The sequence below is a fragment of the Scaptodrosophila lebanonensis genome, unplaced genomic scaffold (genome assembly GCF_003285725.1).
Source record: "Scaptodrosophila lebanonensis strain 11010-0011.00,11010-0021.00 unplaced genomic scaffold, SlebRS2 tig00000072-arrow-pilon, whole genome shotgun sequence".
NCBI lineage: Eukaryota > Metazoa > Arthropoda > Insecta > Diptera > Drosophilidae > Scaptodrosophila > Scaptodrosophila lebanonensis.
In genome coordinates this window covers 4,004,357-4,027,429 of record NW_022060558.1, presented here as the reverse complement: position 1 = coordinate 4,027,429, position 23,073 = coordinate 4,004,357, and the positions used below count along the sequence as shown (strand labels likewise).

The window sequence follows — 23,073 nt, the reverse complement described above, 5'->3', positions numbered from 1 at the left end:
ATATCGTTCTTATCTTTATTGTCCTGCGAATTTGTGTGGCCTGAGCGGCTGACATAAATTAGTCACATTTGACTGTGACCTGCGTGCAGCACCTTTGACCCATCTAATATTGGGCTTTGGCCCGCGACCTATTGAGGTTCTTTCTTCACGTGCTTTCCAACAATGTTGGCCAGCTCGTTTCCAGAGCTAATGAATTATTTTTACCATTTTAATTAAGGTTTAAATGGCGTGCGCACATTGATTGGTAGCTTCAGCACTTTTTGACCCACTTTCGCTGTCAAAAATAGCACCTATAACTGAAATGTAAATGGAACGCTGTATGTTGCGAATCGTTCAATTGATATTTATGCCACCCCATTTGAATTATATTGGCGACATTCACTCTATTTGGTGTCTGCACAAATGCAGCGTAGTCTAATTAAATTAAAACGGCCGACGTTTGCTTCCTGATATAGTAGTAAGTGCATCATCTTGATTTCAAGGCAAACCCATTTGAATTGAAACGCGGCTTTTTGTCAATTTCTCCCTGGTTGCCTCCCCGCCATCCTTTTTCCTTCGGCTACTCTTTTGTCTTGTTATCAATTGCCTATCAAGAGCAGCGGCTTGGAAAACATTTCTCGAGAGCAGCGACCACAGCATCCCCTGATTGTGCGGCTGTCGGGGACAGTCGAGCATTAAGGACAGACACGGAAAAAGCGCAAAAAGCGCAACATTGGCCTGCACATAAATAATAAGGCATAAATGCCATTTGACCTTGTGCACCGTTCAGAATGTCAACTGAGCAAATGAGGGTGGCCAGTTAAAGCGGCAGCGCCAAATGAGTGTTCTTTACTAATGTTGAAGCCTCACACTGTAGTTATTGTGTGCTTATTTTTGACTTTGCTTTATCTTAAATTAGATATTGTATCAAAGCTAAGCTATAATTATAAGAGTCACAAAAACTATTTTAAGCAATGGCAATTCCTAGGGATGCTTCAATTATTTTATACAGCGAAGAGAAACTTTTTGTTTATTAGGTGGTCATTTGTAATTAAAAATAAATGAGGAAATATGCGCATGCACTCGTATAAGATTTATAATATTATTTCTAAATTTAATTTAATCAACCATCACGGCGCATTTATGGAATGGACTATATTTCTGTTTAGACGAAGATAAATAGCTTATTATTGAAACAATTATGCGTAAAACCCATAGAATGCCCATATATGATCTATTATTATTAGTTAAATAAAAGTATTCACGCGGGCTTATGCTAAGTGGGTTCAATTCTTCGCTAAGTGGTTTTTCTTACTTCTATACACTTGCCGCGATCTGGCATCACTATGCATCGATTTAGTATCGAAATCATATGGTCGCCTCTGTGCGATACTTGCCGAGTAGTGTAGCCGAGAAATGCATTAAAAAAATACCAAATTCATAGTTATAGCGTACGATACGATAGCAACCCTAGTCCTTGTCCATTATTTTCCACAATGACCGAAAAAATAGTAAGTTATAATTAAGACAAACATATTAAGTTATTGGGCATCTTTTGATATGTAAAAAAGTCATATTGCTATCGAGTGTGTGGCACGCCATTCTATTTTACTCCGTGGGCTTGTGTCAAATCTAAGTCACCGGCAAACTGCTGTGTTGTTGTTGCTGCTGTTGCTGGGAGAAAACTGTTTTGTTTTTGGTATATACTTACATATGTATGTACATTGTTTATAGTGTATTTATCTAGAGTATTGTTCCCAATATGCAGGTAAGTGCTGCAGTTTGTCCAATTTATTAGTTCTGGGCCAACATGTCTGTCCATGGGCGAAAGTCTCAGTTGCGAGCTCGAACGTTGAGCGATAGAAAACGCACAATGACTTGTAGATTTTGAAGCCCCAAGAAAAACGTTTCAGCCAATCGGTGTAAAACTTTCTTGATTAGAATGCCGATTGCAAATTATAATTTGTTGCCTTTGGTGCATTTTACTATATCTGCATCTAAGTGACAGGCTCGTGCCATCGCCACCTCTCATGCACCACCCCGCATTTTCGTCTCTTAGTTTTCTGTAACGTACTCTCAATTGGCATTCATTGGTATACATTTTGGTGTATTTTGCCAAAAATGTACGTACATTCCCCCTTGGCATGGCAGTGTGTTCATTGGCGTCTTCCTGTTCTTCTGACAGTCAAATGCGCGGCTGCATGGTGTACAGTTCGATACGCTAAATTAAGCCTTTATAGGCCATAAGGAGTAGCTTTTTAAGCTACGTCCACTTACATATATCACCATCAGCAGGCAGCAACAACATTAGCAACCTCAAAAAACGATATGGCTAGCGCTCCACTTTGTCTGCAGAGCCTGATCTACAAAAAGAGAAATTTTGTCTACGCCTTTGTGCGCCATCGTCTGTTTGTGTTATGCAAACAATCGGTGGGCGCATTCAGGGCCACTTTCTGATTGAAGAGAAAGGAACAACTTCTTATCTTTGTTTCTACCAATTACAGCTTGTACGTGTCCAGTCTCCGGAGGGCATTAAACGTATCGAGATCTCGCCAAAGTCCAACCTAAAACAATTATACGAAACCGTGCAAAATGCGCTTAAGGTCGATGGCTTCGGGCTCTTTAAGGAGCGCAGTTTCGCCACAGAGGTACATGTCTTACTTACCCATATTTATTTCTTTATAACTGAAGTCTATCCCCTCATTGCAGCTACAAGCCAGCGGCTCACAGTTGGTGGGTGCAACGCTTAAGCATGGCGACATGATATATCTGAAACAAATGGCCGGAAGCTCATCTCGTGTAAGTAAACAGCAACTATATGCTAAAGTGCTAAGCTTAATTGTTCTCGCTTGCCAACAGCGTACTAGCATCGCGGCCTTTGACAGTTTCGCTGCTTTTAACAATCTTTCGGCAGCAACAGTTAGCGAAAAAAGCAGCAATAACAGCAGCGCACGTCCCTCCATAGATGTGGTCGAAGATAATGTTGACCAGCAATTGGTCAAGGCAGACGGCACAATAAAGCGCGTGCGCGATAGTAAACTGTAAGCGAAACCCTCCGCTTACATGAACATAATAAATTTTATAAATCATTTTACATGTATTCCCAGCTGTCATCACAATGCGAATGGACGTTGTGTCCACTGCTCACCGCTGGAACCATACGACGAAAACTATTTGAAGGAGCACAACATCAAGCACTTGTCATTTCATTCATACATACGTAAGCAAACGTCCGGCATGGATCAAGGCAAATACTTTGTTTTCGACGACATCAATTGCCGTATTAAGCCCGGCTGTCGTGAGCATCCACCATGGCCCAAGGGCATATGCTCCAAGTGCCAGCCATCGGCCATCACGTTAAATCGTCAAACTTATCGGCATGTGGACAATGTCATGTTCGAAAACACTAAAATTGTCGAACGCTTTCTAAACTACTGGCGCACAACGGGCCATCAACGCATGGGCTATTTATATGGAACATATGAGCAACACACTGATGTGCCATTGGGCATACGCGCCAAAGTGGCTGCTATCTATGAACCGCCACAGGAATCCACGCGTGATTCTATTAGCGTGTATTCGGATGAGGGTGCCGATGATGTCGACGCCGTTGCTAGTGCGTTGGGTCTGAAAAAGGTGAATTTATTTATTTGTAATCTCTAAAATTGATTAATGCATTGTTCTGGGCTTTAGATCGGTTGGATATTCACTGATCTAATAACTGAGGATGCCACCAGTGGCACTGTAAAACAGTTGCGCGGCATCGAGACGCACTTCCTGACCGCTCAGGAGTGCATAACTGCTGGAGAACTTCAAAATCGTCATCCAAATCCATGTAAATATGCCACAAATGGTGTGTTCGGCTCAAAGTTCGTCACAATTTGTGTAACGGGTAAGTCCGAATTATGGCATTTAAACTGTACAAGTATGTATGGGAACACTTCGCTTGTGTCTTTAGGAGACCAAACTAAACAGGTTCACATGGAGGGCTATGCTGTGTCCGCTCAATGCATGGCCCTGGTGCGGGACAACTGTTTAATACCAACCAAGGATGCACCCGAATTAGGCTACGTGCGCGAGTCAACCGATAAACAATACGTTCCGGATGTTTTTTACAAGGTGAGTGCTTAATAACGTAATATAATAATGGGGGCTTTACACAACATTTATTAAAACATTCTGATACATATATAGACACTTATAGTTATGATTTTATGAATTAAATGGATTATAGAAATGTCTGTGCTTGTTTATTGCACCACTCAACAAACAATTTTGCTTTGTGTTGATACTGCTTATCATTGCTCCTGGATTGTCTATGGAGTCCAATGAAATTCCTTAATTTTCCAAATCCGAAATTTAAAATTGTGACATTTATTTTTCTTATCAAACATTTTAAGCTTTCTACACACCTAATTGCATTATTACATTATTATTACCTTTACCATACAATATTTTATTATAATAATAGACACTTAAATACGACACATTATCCCTTTAGTTTTTGGATTGGTTTTCTTATTTTGACTCAGTTGATTATTTTATTTTATTTATTTATTTCCATCGACAAACAGTGCAGTCGATGTAAAATACAATAGACCTAAAGCATACATACATACATGAAATGTACAGAAGTATATTAGGTTTGCGGGAGCTGAAAAATGTAACAGGCAGAAGGAGGCGTGGCAGACCCCACAAAGTATATATATTCTTGATCAGCATGACGAGACGAGTCGATCTAGCCCTGTCTGTCTGTCTGTCCGTCTGTCCGTCCGTGTGAACATCTGGATCTCAGAGACTATAAGAGATAGAGACACCAAATTTTCCACAATTATGCTTTATGTGTGTATTCTATACGAATTTGTTTTATTTTTTTGATTTTCCCCCCAATTCCCCCTATGGGGGTTTTCCCGATTTTCCATTCGTATAATCGCCTATATCTCAGAGACTATAAGACCTAGGAACACCAAATTTTAGTCCAAGATGCCTTGTGTGAATACGCAGAAAATGTATATTTTGGAATTTCCCTCCCTCTCCCCCGCAAATGCGATTTTCTCTAACTCCCGTATTTCTTCGAATTTTGCAAATGCCCCCAGTTAGTTATTATAGATATATGATAGACCGATATAACAAGAAGTTATAGCCATAAATATATTTGCTGCTGCAGCGCTGCTCAAGCAAGTACAGCCGTTACGTTATGTTGCAGTTACAGTCCTGCACGTCAACCAAATGCTATCTAACTATCCTATATATTTTTTGGAGACGGAAATCGTTGGACTATACGGAGGTCGAATACTTATCAAGGTGTGCAATGATGTGGCACCTCGCATGGCGGAGAATTTTCGGGCTCTAATGTCGCACGAGTTTGGTGTTGGCTACAAAGGTTGCTGCTTCTTTAAAACCTGGCCCACAGAGAGTGTCATCACTGGTGACATTGCGACTAATTCCGGACGTGGAGGCCACGCCGTCTCTGAAGAACGGTTCTTTATACCCGAAGACACGCGCATTCCGGCAGTGCGAGGTGCTGTAGGCATGCGACGAAGTCAAAAACGTAACAACAACGGTGTTGTTGGCTCACAATTCCGCCTAATGCTCAACAATATTAGTTCTTATACAGCCATATTCGGATTCATTGTGGAGGGTATTGATGTGGTTGAAAAAATAGCGGCTACGGGCGACCAACTAGGCAAGCCTCGTGTGCACAGCTTCATCAGTAACTGTGGCGTGTATGTAAGGGAGTAAGCCTGAGTAAACCTGAATATGCAAATAAGGCATATTCAGGTTTACTCAGGCTTACTCCCTTACATACACGCCACAGTTACTGATGAAGCTGTGCACACGAGGCTTGCCTAGTTGGTCGCCCGTAGCCGCTATTTTTTCAACCACATCAATACCCTCTACAATGAATCCGAATATGGCTGTATAAGAACTAATATTGTTGAGCATTAGGCGGAATTGTGAGCCAACAACACCGTTGTTGTTACGTTTTTGACTTCGTCGCATGCCTACAGCACCTCGCACTGCCGGAATGCGCGTGTCTTCGGGTATAAAGAACCGTTCTTCAGAGACGGCGTGGCCTCGACGTCCGGAATTAGTCGCAATGTCACCAGTGATGACACTCTCTGTGGGCCAGGTTTTAAAGAAGCAGCAACCTTTGTAGCCAACACCAAACTCGTGCGACATTAGAGCCCGAAAATTCTCCGCCATGCGAGGTGCCACATCATTGCACACCTTGATAAGTATTCGACCTCCGTATAGTCCATCGATTTCCGTCTCCAAAAAATATATAGGATAGTTAGATAGCATTTGGTTGACGTGCAGGACTGTAACTGCAACATAACGTAACATCTGTACTTGTATTATTCGCGGAACCAGATTAGTGATCTGTGGCTTCGGTCAAGGATAGATCATGTCCCTGGGAATTATGCGCTATTATTATGCGCTGTTGCGATTGCCACCAAAACTCGAAAACGAAATAATTGGTTAACAACAATATAGGTGATGTATGCTGCATTGTAAATGGGACAAAAGGCGCGTTTGTATTGCCATCCAGTATATCATCCAAACGTCGCTGAAGCTGTTCGAACCTAACCACCTCCATTCCGCTTTCGTAGATACAAGCTCGCAAGCGAGATTTACGTAAAAAATCAAAGTTCAGATTACGACATTGTCGGCGATAGACGGTTACTACGAAAGTCAACCGTAACAGTTCTTGCAGGTCTAGCTGTTCAGAATTCCTTCGAATAAGCTGTCCAGTATTTTGCAACCAATTGTGCATTTCCATAGCCGTATTTGTCAAATCATTGTGGAGCAACTGTCGATTGACGTATATGCGCACGTCGTTGCAAGCCTCATGCACCTCTCGAAGCATAGCTTTATCATAATGCGCCAGCTCAGCAGTGTGCAGGGCTATCGACTCAATATCCGTCAATTTTTTAGCCAAAAGAGTGCGCACTGCATCTGTCAAATCGAGACTGTGGGAACAGCTATGGAGCCTATGCGCCGAGGCTATAAGGCAGACAGGGCACAGCAGATACTTGCAAGTGAAACACCAAATGGTTTTGGCCCTATCATGCTGGCGACAAAGGAGCATTTCTGCCACTGACAAGTCGCGACTGTTAAAATCGACCGGGTCCCGATTTGGCGGCTCCTGTTGGCTACTGCTCTGGAGAGCCATTAGAGACAGTCCTAGCTTTAGCGCTGGCAGCTTATCAATCAAGAACAACAGCGGACCATGATTCTGTAGCAGAGTTGCGCCGGTTGCGATACCGGTTCTGTGTCCGGGTACCTCTGTGCGGATGTTACAAAGCCTGCAAATGATTTGACCATCCACACGTGGCAATTGGTTATCGAGACACCGCACGCAGTAACAGTGCTGACAGCGAAGGAGCTTAGGAATTATAGTTATGTGATCGTAGAACAGGTTGCAACCTCTGCAGGTCAGCAAAAAATGTAGTTCCGCTGGCACCTCCATTTTCTGTTGAAGAAAGAAACAAGTAGAACTTATGTTATAGTTCTTGGTATAAAGATGATCTCATCAAAAAGAGTATGGATAAGGGTATTATGATAGAACATACATATATATAGTACATATGTCAGTCCGTTCGCCTGTCTTTATTTAAGTTACAATTTCAGATAATATGAAAGTTATAATTGCATGTAGACAAAGCATTAGAAATATTTAATGAGCTGACCAGTAATAAGAATTCGTATTAAGGACCTGTTGGAGTCGATTGCGTGTTAAGTTACTTTGTTTTATTAGTTTTCATAATTTACAAATCAGCAAATTAATCTGCGGAGTGCAAAAGTCCCAAATGCCTCCTCGAAACACATCTTCACTTCACTGCTAAATTACAAAGTCCTATTATAATTCTGAGCCATGTGCCTTCATCGGGGCATTGCGCCGCACGTTCTCATGACTCATATGAAATTATTTTTGCCTTTAAAGCTGTTTAATAATAACTAATTCATACCATTTAACGGGCCATATTTTTACTGATCAATTTTTAATCTTAATATGATTTCCCTTTTTTAAACATCCACCTTTCTGTTTTTGCAGGTAAGTAGCAGGACACAGTTGCATATGAAGCACCAACTCATCAGCCGGTAAGCGATGTAATAAAAAACAATTTGTTCAACGTTTCAATCGATGAAAAGCCAATTCAGGCAAAATGTGACCTGCCGAATTTTGTAACTTCACTTGCAGACTTGCTCGTCACAAATACTACATATACTTGTAGTACATATATACGACGATGTTTTTATACCCTGTACCCAAAGGGTAAAAGGGTATATTAGTTTTTTGCGAGTGTACATGTAACACCCAAAAGGAGTCGTGGCAGACCCCACAAAGTATACTTGTATATATTATTGATCAGGATGACAAGCCGAGTCGATATAGCCATGTCCGTCTGTCTGTCTGTCCGCCTGTATGAGCGCAAGGATTTTAGAAGGTACAAGAGCTAGAATGACCAAACTTGGTATCCAGGTTCCCCTGAGTCCTAGTCAGGTGAAGTTTTTCTTTATTGTAATTGCAAGCCTGTGATTTTCATAGCTCCCGTAATTCTTGGAATTTTTAATTTTAAACTCAAATTTGGAATTTACGTCCAGTTTTTGGTTATCTGTCCGTATGCCAAGTTTCATCATGATAGGTCAATTCTGAAGAAAGTTATATACACAAACAAAATCAAAATGAAACTATAAACTATGGACGAGTCGATCTAGCCCTGTCTGTCTCTCTGTCCGCCTGTCCGACTGTCCATCTGTCCGTCCGTATGAACACCTGGATCTCAGAGACTATATAGAGATAGAGACACACAATTTTGCACAAAGATGCCTTATGTGTGTATTCTATACGAGTTTGTTTTATTTTTTTGATTCCCTCCCTCTAAAATCGATCCTAGCTGAAATAAATGATAGCTTAAATAACGATTTAACACTTGAATCAGAAAACGAAGCACCCAATAGTCAACACGACTTTTCTGAATTTTTGGACACTAATAATTAAAAAAAAAAAAATTAAATAGGACAGGTCAAGAATGGATATTGAAATAGATGACTATATAAGTAGTGTTGTTGATCCAGGACTTTGTGTGCTAACATTCTGGAAAAAAGCAACAAAATTTAAAATGCTAAGGCAATTATCAAGGCATATACTCAATATCCCTGTCAGCTCTGCAACAAGCGAACGAGTTTTTTCCACTTCTGGACATATTTTATATATATATATATATATATATATATATATATTTTTTTTTTTAATTTTTAAATTTAATATATAAAAAGTTCGTGTTGGGCCGTGTTGGGCCGTGTTAAGAAAAATTTTCGTCGTGCGTGCGCGTGCGTGTTTCTAAAAGTTAATTTCGTGGCCGTGTCGTGTCGGGCCGAAAATAGCCGGCCCGTGCCCGTATCTCGGAGACTATAAGACCTAGGAACACCAAATTGTAGTCCTTATGTGAATACGCAGAAAATGTAGATTTTGGAATTTCCCTCCCTCCCCCCTCTACCCCACAAATCGTAACTCCCGTAATTCTTGGAATTTCGAACTAAAATTTTGGAAATACCCCCCGTTGGTTATTATGTGTCCGTATAGCCATAAATATATTTGCTGCTGCAGCGCTGCTCAAGCGCTGCCCGCGGCTGTTGTTGATGTTGCTGTTTGGTTGACTGCGAAAATGCTTACACAGACACGAATAGATGCGCATAGGCATACATACACTCACACAGACGCAATTGCTATGTAAATGTGCAATTATAAACCCTTTACGTGAGTTCGAATACCGAGAGAGGTAAAATCGATCAAATTTCTTTTTATTTTCTTAATTTTTTTTTATTTTCTATAATTATTGTAATCATATGTACAGAGTATTTCAAAGTCGGGACACCCGACTTTAGCTTTTTTACTTGTTATACCCTGTACCCGTAGGGTAAAAAGGGTATATTAGGTTTGTGCAAAGTATGTAACATACAGAAGGAAGCATCTCCGACCCCATAAAGTATATATATTCTTGATCAGCATGACGAGAGAAATCGATCTAGACATGTCCGTCCGTCTGTCCGTCCGTCTGGATGAACGCGAGGATCTCAGAAACTATAAAAGCTAGAATAACCAAAGTTGGCATCCAGATTCTCCTAGGTCCGAGTAAGGACGAGTTTATGTTTTTTTTTTAATTTTCCCCCCCTTCCCCCACTACAGAATTTCGTCAATAGCGTCCACATTTCAAATGCTACCTAAAAACTTTGCACACATAATTAATATATAATTGTCTACTGTTGTATAAAATTTTATTCAATTCGGTCAATTCTAAGAAAAGTTATTAGCAAAACAAATCCTCGCCAGTACAACCTCCCCAAACTGCAGCAACAAGTTCGCTCTTCTTCTTCCTCTTTTTGCTGCTGCTATGAGCGCATATAACTCAGTGACGGAAGTTTACCTGGGTACAGGGTATTACACTGTCGGGCTTGCTCGACTGTAGCGTTCTCTCTTGTTTTATATTAAAGAAAGTAAAATTTTTTTTTTTAAATGTTAACTACACGTACATAAGTTCAGAGTATTTCAATTTATTTTCTTCACTTGTTTTGTCGATCATAGTCTCTATTGATATACAATGTGCGTTTTATGGTGGGTCTCGTAATCATGCTCTCCACTTTTCCTTGGAACACTATGTTACCGAGTTCGAGGATGTTTTATCAGGCCTATTAGTTGCTGTGGGGGCGTAGGCGGCTACAATGGCCACTCGTCATGCAATTCCTAACAATTTGTACTTCGAATGCATACGCATTTCTAAAACTCGACACGTACATCCTTTACGTGAGTTCGAATACCGAGAGAGGTAAAATCGATCAAATTTTTTTTTATTTTCTTAATTTTTTTATTTTCTCTAATTATTGTAAACATATGTACAGAGGTATTTCAAAGTCGGGACACCCGACTTTAGCTTTTTTACTTGTTTCTTATAACTTCCGTAATTCTTGGAATTTTGAAATCAGTTTTAGTAGTTACGTCGAGTTTGTGCTTATGTATCCGTTTGCCAAGATTCATCATTATAAGTCAATTCTGAAGAAAGTTATAGCCATAAATAAAATCGCTGCCCATGCTCTGCAGCGCTGGCCGCAGCTGTTGTTGCTGCTTTGGTTCAACTTTGTGCTACATACATACACGTATATAAACACGCATAGACACGTGATCTAAATGTAAAACTGTACATAAACATGTCATGTATGTATGTACTAAATAAATTTTCTTAATTAATTTAATAAATTAATTACATTTTTTAAATAATTGAATTTTTTTTAAATTTTTCTTTTTTGTGGAGAGTACAGGCTATTTGACTGTCGGGCTTGCTCGACTGTAGCGTTCTATCTTGTTTTATATTAAAAAGGCAAATCGTTGCGAAATAAAACAAAAATTCGTGCACATACTACTTACATGAGAAGGTTAAATATAATTGAATTATTAGCATTTGAAAATATTGGGCTACTTACACTGTTGTGCAAGATGGGTCTTCAAAGTTAAACTTGCTTATAGTTTTTATTTGGATGTTTGGATGTTATCTTTGGGATGATTTTAGTCTTAGACTTGGATAAAACACATTCACTTGCTAATATCTTGTTAAAAAACTATTGTAGAGTTTCTAAGTACTTTTGCAGCTTTGGCGTAATGTTTTCTGTTGGTGTTAAAAATATAAAATTCGATTCTCATTCATAGTCATAAGCTCTATACATAAAGTCACTTTCAATGCAGAAGCACTATAAAATGGCTTTTGCGATTTCACATTACTTAATCCATAACCCTTCTTGTTGTAGGGGCTTTTGGATGTTATTGCTGATAAGTTGGTAATAAGCTGGCTATATTAGCGACAACATCTTGAAACTATGGCAAATCTGAACATAAATGACGGTATTGCATTCTATCAAGGTTTTAATTTAACAGATGGGTCTAAACTTAAGTTAAAATACGAAATGATTGGTGACATGTTGCCTAATTTGATTTCTTATGGTTTCGCGCGCCGCGTTTCGTTCGATTTTAAACTCCATTTGAACACTTCGACCCTGAGATTGCAACTGAAACCATTTCAAGAGCATACTAAGCTATTAGAGTCCTCGTGGAGAGTAGTTGAGTAGAGAGAGTTGTCCACACCACGCTATTTGGCGATGCACTCAAATACATATCCTTCGTTTCTGCAGTCTGGTCGACTGCATCCTTCCATCCTGCTTCACGGTTGGATGTGAAGCACACTTTAAAATCAGGCAATTAAGCCTTTCGGAAGTGTTTTTTAAATAATTGAATTTTTTTTAAATTTTTCTTTTTTGTGGAGAGTACAGGCTATTTGACTGTCGGGCTTGCTCGACTGTAGCGTTCTATCTTGTTTTATATTAAAAAGGCAAATCGTTGCGAAATAAAACAAAAATTCGTGCACATACTACTTACATAAGAAGGTTAAATATAATTGAATTATTAGCATTTGAAAATATTGGGCTACTTACACTGTTGTGCAAGATGGGTCTTCAAAGTTAAACTTGCTTATAGTTTTTATTTGGATGTTTGGATGTTATCTTTGGGATGATTTTAGTCTTAGACTTGGATAAAACACATTCACTTGCTAATATCTTGTTAAAAAACTATTGTAGAGTTTCTAAGTACTTTTGCAGCTTTGGCGTAATGTTTTCTGTTGGTGTTAAAAATATAAAATTCGATTCTCATTCATAGTCATAAGCTCTATACATAAAGTCACTTTCAATGCAGAAGCACTATAAAATGGCTTTTGCGATTTCACATTACTTAATCCATAACCCTTCTTGTTGTAGGGGCTTTTGGATGTTATTGCTGATAAGTTGGTAATAAGCTGGCTATATTAGCGACAACATCTTGAAACTATGGCAAATCTGAACATAAATGACGGTATTGCATTCTATCAAGGTTTTAATTTAACAGATGGGTCTAAACTTAAGTTAAAATACGAAATGATTGGTGACATGTTGCCTAATTTGATTTCTTATGGTTTCGCGCGCCGCGTTTCGTTCGATTTTAAACTCCATTTGAACACTTCGACCCTGAGATTGCAACTGAAACCATTTCAAGAGCATACTAAGCTATTAGAGTCCTCGTGGAGAGTAGTTGAGTAGAGAGAGTTGTCCACACCACGCTATTTGGCGATGCACTCAAATACATATCCTTCGTTTCTGCAGTCTGGTCGACTGCATCCTTCCATCCTGCTTCACGGTTGGATGTGAAGCACACTTTAAAATCAGGCAATTAAGCCTTTCGGAAGTGTCCGGTGTTACCAGACGACACTGCAAATGCGGCAGACTTCCGTGTCTCTTTCTGTTGCGGTGGCAAAGTTAAAACGGATTTTTACGTCTGTGCAAATATAGGGCTAATCATTTTTGTGGTTTGTTACAAACCGAAGCCATTTACATAAGTATTGCGTGCCAACTGCCAAAGTTTGGCGTTCTGTCATCAAATTCTTGCTTCGCAAAAATTTTATCTACGCTGCTGTTTCTATATGGTATGCTATGAAAATCAAAAATAACCAAGCTTAGGCTTTAAATCAGGAGGTGAAGCACCCTTTGGAATAAGGCAATCAAGGCTTTCGGATGCTAAGTGTCCGGTCTAACCTGACGACACAAGCAAATGTGGCAGACGTTCGTGCCCCTTGCAGTTGCGGGGACTAATTTGAAACGGATTTGTACGTCTATGCAAATGTAGGGCTAATCATTTTTGTGGTTTGATGCAACCCGAAGCCGTGGACATAAGTATTGCGATCAAACTGCCAAAGTTTGGCATTCTGTCAAGAATTCTTGCTTTGCAAAAATTGTAGCTACGCTGCTGTTTTATTAATCTATAATCACGAACATGGGAGGCTTCTTTATTAATTACAAATTTTGTCTCTTTGGAATTAATAAAAATCATCACTGTTTCGTAAAGCTATAAGCAAACGCAGCTTTTTTTTGTGTCCCTAAAAAGTTTTGAAAAGCCCATATGCCGATATGAGTTGTTACAAGTTTTTATTCCATTGTAGTAGCAACTGTGTGTTCTCCTGCTAGAGAACTTGTGGCAATACAACTTCATTTTTTTTTTTCTTGGAAGTTTTCAATTTTCCTCAAAAATTTACCCAAAAGTACATTTAAAATCCCAGAAAAAGGCTTATGTTTTTTATATAAGGTTAGTTTTACAATTTATGTGCACATTTCACTTTTTACAGCCTTATTTAAAAAGATAATATTGCCGTACCAATTAATAATGGTCAAAAATATTTCGTGTATTATAAAGTTGTCTTATTTAAATTGTTTTTTTTTTTTTTGCATTTGTGTTAAGTTGATATCAAATTAAAGGTAATTCAATGACCTCCTTTTTAAAAAGTAGAAATATATTTCGGCAATAATCACCTCAAAAGAAATAATAGTAAGTCATTAAAAATTTCACTATCGAAAAAAGCCATACCAATTAATAGTAGTTAGGGCTCGTTTTGACTTTTTTAGACTCCCTACTACGTTCAAGATTTATATTTTATTTTATAGTACTTGTATATTAAAAATGCAATGCTTAATTGCGCAAATGTTTATTTTTAAATACTTTGGTCCTATTTTTCCACAATGATGACTCAGTTTAGAGCATTCACTGATTTTGAGCAAACTGTTTTTGCTCATTTAGCTCGTCTGTATTTCCAAATATTTTTTACAAATAATGCTCGGGCAACACTTCGATCCACTTTCGAACATATTTGCACGAACAACCGCAAGATAGAAACTTTTCTATTCTTTCCGAATAATACGTCAAACACTCAAATTGAACCCGAGCACCGAGCACAACTATTTTGGGCAACAAATTTTACTATAAATGGCCTGCTTTAAACGGAAATTGTCCTTCAGGAATTGTGCTAAGTAGTAATAAAAACCATACAAAGAACTCGTGTATAAAAAAACCGTGTAAAAAAAGACATTGATCATATGTTATTTTGAATCGTGCTAAATATATATAATAAAGTCGTGCAATAATATATACAATTTTTAATTTTCAAACCGTATTCAATCAAAACCGTGTAAAAACAGAATTAGGGTATTCCACTTGGTGCTATTAATATTTTGTGTGACAACTCAAAATTCGATTCTCATTCATAACCGTAGACTCTATACATAAAGTCACTTTTAATGCATTGCACGAAATCAGAACTATCACACAATTGCTTTCGCGTTCCTACATTACTTACAAGTAATCAATAATCCGCAGTATGTATTAATCTGGGAACTATGTGTAATGATGATGCTTTCTATCGGGATTTTAATTTAACAGATAAGACAAAATTTAAGTTGAAGAACGAAATGATGAGTGATATGTTGCTTAAATTTATTTTTTTTTGTATTCGCCAACTTTAATGCGCCACGCGTCCCGTTCGATTTTAAACTGCGTGTGAACACTTCGAGACTGCGTTTGCAAATGCAACCACTTGCAGAGCATCCTAAGCTTTTATAGTCCTCGTACGGAGTACGACCAGAGCTATCCACAGCACTCTCTGCATCTGCGCTCTTTGGCGATACATTCAAACATCCTCCCATCCTGCTGCAGCGTTGGAGGTGAGACACACTTTGGAATCAGGCAATCAAGCCTTTCGGTGGCAGATTTTCGTGCCTCTTGCAGTTGTGGTGACTAATTTAAAACGGATTTTTAAGCCTGTGCAAATGTAGGGCTAATCATTTTTGTGGTTTGATGCAAACCTAAGCCAGAAACTCTTTGGCAAACGTCAGTTATGCCGTTATGAAGTGTTGTGCAAGAAGTATGCGAGTTTTTAGCCTAGTAGCAATAGCATTTTAGTTTTCTTGGACGACAAATTCACATAATAATATAACGATATACTCCCAGAATTGAGTGGTTGAGTCACAGAGATTGACCAAATGTTTAAATAAAAAGATCGAATATATGTATGTATATTTTCTGTCTCTATGTCTGTCTCTCCGTCCGTCCGTATGAACACCTGGATGTCAGAAACTTTAAGAGATAGATTGTTGGTATCCAGATTCTCCTATGTCCGAGAAAGGACGAGTTTTTTTATTTTTAATTTTCCCCCCTTCCCCCGCTATAGAATTTCGTCAATACCGTCCACATTCCAAAAGATACATTAACCAAACTTTGCACACATAATTTATACATAATAATTTATACATAATTCTACTTTTGTTTCAAATTTCATATAAATCGGTTAATTCTAAGAAAAGTTATTAGCGAAACAAATTCTCTACAGTACAACCCCACCAAACCCATATAACTCAGTGACGGAAGTTTGTCTGGGTACAGGGTATTTCATTGTCGGAATTGTTCGACTGTAGCGTTTTCTCTTGTTTTATATTAAAGGACGTAAAATTTATTTAAAAAAATGTTAACTACACGTACATGAGTTCAGAGTATTTCAATTTATTTTCTTACTTGTTTTGTCGATCATAGTCTCTATTGATATACAATGTGCGTTTTAGGGTGGGTCTCGTACTCATGCTCTCCACTTTTCCTTGGAACACTATGTTACCGAGTTCGAGGATGTTTTATCAGGCCTATTAGTTGCTGTGGGGGCGTAGGCGGCTACAATGGCCACCCGTCGTGCAATTCCTACCAATTTGTACTTCGAATGCATACGCATTTCTAAAACTCGACACGTACATCTGCAAACGCCAACGGAAGATAGAGCCACAATATAGTAGGTACTTCCTATCGAAATGTTCCCAAACAATACAGTGCGTTGCACCAATAGAAGTGTTTGATACTAATTTCAAAAATCACCTCCCAATTTGTATGCAATTGACCATACTATTGTCTTGTATTCCGCCCGCATATATAATTTTAAACTACAGATACAGGGCATTAAATGCCTTCGTACCTAAAATATTGAAGCTGCTGCCCACCCGCAACCGTTGTCCACCCCTGTTCATCAGACTAAATTCCGCTACTTATGCTGTTTCTGCCTTGGTAGGCAATATTGACACAGGCGACAAGGATCAAACAGACGCCCGCCTTAGTTTACGCCTCTCAATGCATTAATAAACGTTGTGGGCGTGCTTGCAGCAACTGGCGGTCATTCAGTGGCGGCCGTCGCATGTGCTCTTGTCTAAGTGCATCGCACTTTCTTTTTTAATTTTGTCTTTTTTTACGACTGTTCATTTTTGTTGTCTCAAAAGTTTCCGCATCAAAAAGCTCTGCTTAGGGCTCTTTTGCAACGCCAAGTCCACGCATTTGACTTGCCCTGCTAAACTGTTGTTGTTCTATACCTCTAACAAAAAGATTTCAATACGTAATACATCTGCCGTGGTTGGCAGCCAGCTAACATTTAATAAGATCTATTAATTCGCACAACGACTTAAAAGTGATAGCACGACACTGTGTTATGCATACATATACATATTAGCAAAGAAAACAGTCAGTGAAATGCCCATTTTGTTGGGCTAGATAATGCTATTGGACTCGAGGGGGATATTGTGAGGGTTGTTGTCATACTTGGCGATGCAGCATCAGATATTGGCCGAAGAAGATATTGTTGGTAGTACACACACGAAAGAAATTATATTATCATGGGAAAATTGAAGTTGTAGATAATGAAGGATATATAGTTATTAAAGAAAATCCCATTTTCACGGTATTTATTCAGATTTTCAATTTAAATATTACAATTTATTTAGTTTACACGAGTAATTTCAATCACCTATCACACAAAATAAATATCGATAAAATATTCAAATATACAAATTCTACTTACAAATAGTAGGACCATTAAACATTAAATATTCTAAATTGTCTAATCTGAAGACAAGATAATTTCTTTGTAGCTTTGCTCTACTTAGATTCTTTATAAACTACTTGAGATACAATTTTATAAAATTTTTGGAATTTCATCGTTGTTTTTAGGGAATATATTTTAATACCTACGTTGCATATTAATAGCAAAAAAAAAATATATATAAGTAGATTGCACTTTACTGATTCATTTCAATATACCTTGTCCAACCAAACTTCACGGAACCTTTCATGGTGTAAGTAAATATGCCTATGTTTGGAACGCTTGAAGAAGCAGACGCTATTTGTTTGCCCCAATGCTTAAGTGCACAACTAAGTGCTATAACAACAAGTAACTTTTAACGATGCCTCCAATTGATAGTAATGAATGCATAAATATAAGATGAATCATGATCTGAACTAAGAGAACTCTGTCTTATTGGGATTTGGCACGAATATGGCTAGCATAGCAGCAACTGAAAAGGAGAAGCAATTTGACGTCAGCAGTTCAAAATAGAGTTATATAAGAGCAACTTACACAGCATTACCAATGCTACCATCAGGAAGGGCGGTATGCATCCGATTTGTATGAAAATGGGGAAGAGTAGGTTACCGGACAGGGCACCAAATCTGCCACACATCATGGCAATGGCAACTACCAGCGAACTGTAAGAGCGAATGGATTTGAACGAATTGTCAGAACAGGACTATATATGATAAGGGAAGTGGATTGTGGTATTACCGCAAAGATGTGGGAAATAAGGCAACGACGGCTCCCAGCAAAGATACGGTGGCAATGCCCGACACTGTAATGAAGGCCGCCGACACAATGAGCGTCATAAGACTGTTAACGGACCAATACAGTATCATTCCCAAGATGCCCGATATAAAAAGGCCATAGACTGTGAAAGTACGAAAGTAAGATTTAACATTATATACAAACACACATAAATAAACGGCCGGGATGGTGAGCGGAAGCTCGTATAGGTGGCGATAACACAGCCAAGTGGGTTTTCGGATCGGGCCTGCGCCTTTGGGATACGGTTTTTACATCGAGATACCGTTTACTTACCTAGCAACCGCTTGCCACCCAAAGCACGCATCAAGCCACCTGCGAAGAAGTAGCTAACGAATCCAACAGCTGAGATTATAATGTTATTCGTGTACATGTCCATGGAAATTGGCTTGGGCTGTAAGAAGGCAACCAAATGATAGATAAAGTGTGAGCATGAGTCTGCAAATCACATCAGAGATAGGCACTGTCTAATTGTAAGATAACAGCTATCGTCAGACAAACCTCGCCCCCACTCACCTCTAAGCAAACACTCTCGTAATCCGTTGCTGTCTCAGCCGTTCTGTTGATGCTATACTCCAAGATTGTGCATATGTCTGCCGATACTTTTTCCCCATCGTTTGCATGGAACGCCTCGTACTCGGCCATGGAGGCGAACAGCTGGGGCAGCCAGAGCCGAATCGTGTTCATGCTCAGCAAGATACAGAACTGCATGGTGTAGCAGTGCAGGGAAAGACCCAGGAGGGGTTTTTGAAACATTGGCTTCACCTGCTTCATTCCAGATCGCAGGCTTTCGGTGAAGGTGCGCGAGTGCGGCTTCTTATGCCCGGCTTTCGCCTCAATAGTATAGATTACCTCGTCTTTGTTCGCATCGCGACTGGGTACCTCTTCAACCAGTTCCTTGACCTAACAATATTCGACCACACAGAGGAGGTGGTAATGCGATGTTGCGCTTACGATTTAACTACAATTTTAACTACATACCGGATACGTCTCCTTGGGTAAACGTGTATTGTATACGTAAATTTTTTGCAGTGCCTGCAAGGCCTCCGCATTACGACCCTGGCTCATAAGGAATCTTGGACTCTCGGGTAATATAGACAGTATAAGGCCGCTTATTAGACTCGGCACTCCACAGACAAACAGAAAAACGTGCCAGCTATGAACTGTGAAAATAGGAGCTTGCTCAGTGACGTGATCTATAAGTTTACCAACCAATCCACCCACTATTTAGAAAACCAAATATCTCAAAGTCCCATTCTCTCGGAAAAATGCCCCAAGCCAGCAGAGGTAGCGCCAACTGAGCAGCCGACATTACCATACCCAGTACCAGCAGTACCTGAGATCTGTGCTTGGCGCCGTGCAGTTCCGTTAAATAGGTGTAGAGCACTGCTGCTGGTCCATTGATCCTGCAAATAATTTGAGGTGCATTTTCGCTGTAAACTCGTAACGTTTCACAATGTAGGAATGTACTTACACCAATCCTCCCAGAAACTTAAATATGACCAACATCGCAAAGTTCTGACTTATCGCGCTGCCAAACACACAAAAAGCGTCAACCAAAAATCCATACATGAGGACCTTCCTTCGTCCCTTCGTGTCGGCCAAGTAGCCCCAAGCAATTGCCGAGACAGTCATGCCGCCATAGGCGACAGCATTTAAAACGCCCTTGTCGGTGAGTGTCAGGTGAAGATCGCATTCGGCAACGGGCAGGATGAAGGACATGGTCGAGGACTCAAACGTACTGGCAAACGCCGCCGGTATGCTCACCAGCAGAAGGATGACATTGAAAAGTCCAAAGCCCGCAGCTTCGATGGCTCTTTCAAAATCTACGGGAGCACTACTGTCTACTGCATCGGTCTCTATCAAGTAGAGCAAACAGAGAAAAGGATATTACACGTATATCACTTCACAAATGTGCATCGTAAAAAAATCACTACACACAGAATTTTAGTTATTTCTGTTCAAGAATGTATTTTGGCTGTATTTGGTATGGCTTAGAGAATTTTTTTTTTTTGACGGATCCACTTTCTCGTGAATCTTTTTTCATTAAAGTGCTATAGACGTGATAGAGTTATTGCATGGTAAGCCACTGTTTTTGTTGGATGTGAATAAATTGAGTCGGATCAGTCTTTGTATAATGATAATTAGTCGAAAATCTTGTTATTGCAACGCAAGTATTTACTTCAAATAAACACACACAGGGGGCTGTATATACAAAACTTGGTCCTTTATTCTTAAGCAGACTCTTTCAAAGCACCATGAATTCACTTTCTCACATTTGTCTCCTGCTATCCTTACCTTTTGTTTTACTATCACTACTTTGATTGTTATTTTCAATCATGATGAATGTTTTATAAACGGCAGTAGGTTGTAATTGTACGAGTATGTTGTAAGAAAATTCACAATTTCCACTTTTAATTGAAGTTCATTGGCAAATTGTTGCTCAATTAATTGAAATATGCGATTTTTAATTGAAGAGCGCGCCGCAAAAGCTTCTACTAGGCCGGGGTCTTCTACTTCTCTTCTGTTCTATTCCGTAGCGCACACTTTGAATGTTACTTGAAGAATGAGACGTGCAAATGAATGGAACTTGGTTTTATCAAAACGCACGTTTAAAAATGTGTGGATTCATTTTAATGGGGAGCTTTTATTACATTGTTGTCATAAACATCAGTATCTTACATAAAAAAAACAGAAAAACAAAAATTTGTTAGCACAATTATTATCAAGTTTGCCTAGCCATGCTGCCCTTTAAATATCGAGAGTAGTGCAAGTCCACGCCATTAACAAAAACCACGCACGCCTCTTACATTACACATTTCTGTGTGTATGAACAGAATTGGATAGTTAAGATTTTTACACACATACACATAACCGCTAATACAATAAGTGGCAGCATAAATGCCTGATAAGAGGCGATTCTGGCGCATCTCAGACGTTGTCATGCCGACGATCTGAATCAGAGTAGCTTTTCACACACTATAGCTGTATATCATTCCTAAAAAACGTGGTAGTTTTTCGTGATACGTCATCCATATCCATGGTGAAATGAGAACGTGCGCCGTTTGTTTGAAAAAGGTGAGAAATCTCAGATTAACTTATTACTTTATCACAAGCCATTTAGCTGGAATATGACGCGTGTCTTCTCCTCTATTTATTATGCCTTGTCATTTATTTTCACAAGTAATTGGCTTATATGAACGAGTATACTATATATGTTTTCTTGGCATTTTGTTAATCGGTTATTCAGAGTTATTCAAGAGTAATTGGATGGTTTGCTTCGATTCATTTTGTACATATTCTAGTTATACTCTGTACATGAAATGTACAAGAGTATATTAGGTTTGCGCGAGCTGAAAAATTTAACAGGCAGAAGGAGGCGTGGCAGACCCCACAAAGTATATATATTATTGATCAGCATGACAAGACGAGTCGATTTAGCCCTGTTTGTCTGTCTATCCGTCTGTCCGTCCGTATGATCACCTAGATCTCAGAGACCATAAGAGATAGAGACACCAAATTTTGCACAAAGATGCCTTATGTGTGTATTCTATACGAGTTTGGTTTATTTTTTTGATTTTCCCCCACTTCCCCCCTAATGGGGTTTTTCCGTAACGCCGTTCGTATAATCGCCTATATCTCAGAGACTATAAGAGCTAGGAACACCATTTTAGTCCCAGATGCCTTATGTGAATACGAAGAAAATGTATATTTTGGAATTTCCCTCCCTCCTCCTCCCCCCTCCTCAGCAAATCGCGATTTTCTCTAACTCCCGTAATTCTTGGAATTTCGAATTTTGCAAATACCCCCAGTTGGTTATTATGTGTCTGTGTGCCAAGTTTCACTATGATAGACCGACTTAACGAGAAGTTATAGCCATAAATATATTTGCTGCTGCAGCGCTGCCCGCGGCTGTTGTTGATGCTGGTGCTTTGGTTGACTGCACACATGTTTACACAGGCACGAATAAATGCTCATAGGCATACATACACTCACACAGACGCAATTCCTATGTAAATGTGCAATTATACACCCTTTACGTGAGTTCGAATACCGAGAAAGCTAAAATCGATCATATTTTTATACCCTGTACCCGTAGGGTAAAAAGGGTATATTAGGTTTGTGCAAAGTATGTAACATACAGAAGGATCAGCATGACGAGAGAAATCGATCTAGACATGTCCGTCCGTCCGTCCGTCTGTCCGTCCGTCTGGATGAACGCGAGGATCTCAGAAACTATAAAAGCTAGAATAACCAAAGTTGGCATCCAGATTCTCCTAGGTCCGAGAAAGGACGAGTTTATTTTATTTTTTGGAATTTTCCCCCCCCCTTCCCCCGCTACAGAATTTCGTCAATAGCGTCCACATTTCAAATGCTACCTATACCAAACTTTACACACATAATTTATATATAATTGTCTACTGTTGTTCAAAATTTTATTCAATTCGGTCAATTCTAAGAAAAGTTATTAGCGAAACAAATTCTCGCCAGTACAACCCCCACAAACTGCAGCAACAAGTTCGCTCTTCTTCTTCCTCTTTTT

At 39.2% G+C, this 23,073-nt stretch overlaps 2 protein-coding genes across 4 annotated transcripts in view; one reads left to right on the top strand and one right to left on the bottom strand.

Annotated features, from left to right (window-relative positions):
- The first annotated feature begins 1,394 nt into the window (after positions 1-1,394).
- LOC115625219 (nuclear protein localization protein 4 homolog) overlaps positions 1,395-23,073 on the top strand; it is a 36,332-nt gene continuing 14,653 nt past the window's right edge. The window contains exons 1-7 of one of the 3 annotated variants that reach the window (XM_030520201.1): positions 1,395-1,490; positions 2,484-2,627; positions 2,689-2,778; positions 2,839-3,020; positions 3,087-3,615; positions 3,673-3,871; positions 3,938-4,098. In XM_030520201.1, the coding sequence (XP_030376061.1) occupies positions 1,476-1,490; positions 2,484-2,627; positions 2,689-2,778; positions 2,839-3,020; positions 3,087-3,615; positions 3,673-3,871; positions 3,938-4,098 (1,320 nt within the window). In that variant the 5' untranslated portion in view covers positions 1,395-1,475. Of the gene's footprint in view, positions 1,491-1,726; positions 1,748-2,183; positions 2,410-2,483; positions 2,628-2,688; positions 2,779-2,838; positions 3,021-3,086; positions 3,616-3,672; positions 3,872-3,937; positions 4,099-23,073 lie in introns of those variants that run through there. The other 2 variants (XM_030520202.1, XM_030520199.1) reach the window with 2 other exon arrangements.
- On the bottom strand, positions 17,605-21,066 carry LOC115625220 (synaptic vesicle glycoprotein 2C). The gene is made up of 9 exons (XM_030520203.1): positions 20,829-21,066; positions 20,005-20,389; positions 19,755-19,936; positions 19,512-19,693; positions 19,047-19,433; positions 18,807-18,924; positions 18,477-18,636; positions 18,273-18,400; positions 17,605-18,210 (listed from the first exon to the last, which is right to left on the bottom strand). Exons 1-9 carry the CDS (start codon positions 20,869-20,871, stop codon positions 18,155-18,157), a joined length of 1,641 nt encoding a protein of 546 aa, XP_030376063.1. The 5' UTR covers positions 20,872-21,066; the 3' UTR covers positions 17,605-18,154.

Excerpts from the sequence above, each read along its gene's own strand:
- LOC115625220 (XM_030520203.1), bottom strand. The coding sequence starts at position 20,871 with ATGATTGAAAATAACAATCAAAGTAGTGATAGTAAAACAAAAG. Across the intron at positions 20,390-20,828 it reads TAGTGATAGTAAAACAAAAG|AGACCGATGCAGTAGACAGT; the intron begins GTAAGGATAGCA and ends TCTACTTGATAG. Across the intron at positions 18,211-18,272 it reads GGTAGCATTGGTAATGCTGT|TTGCTGCTATGCTAGCCATA; the intron begins GTAAGTTGCTCT and ends TCTCCTTTTCAG.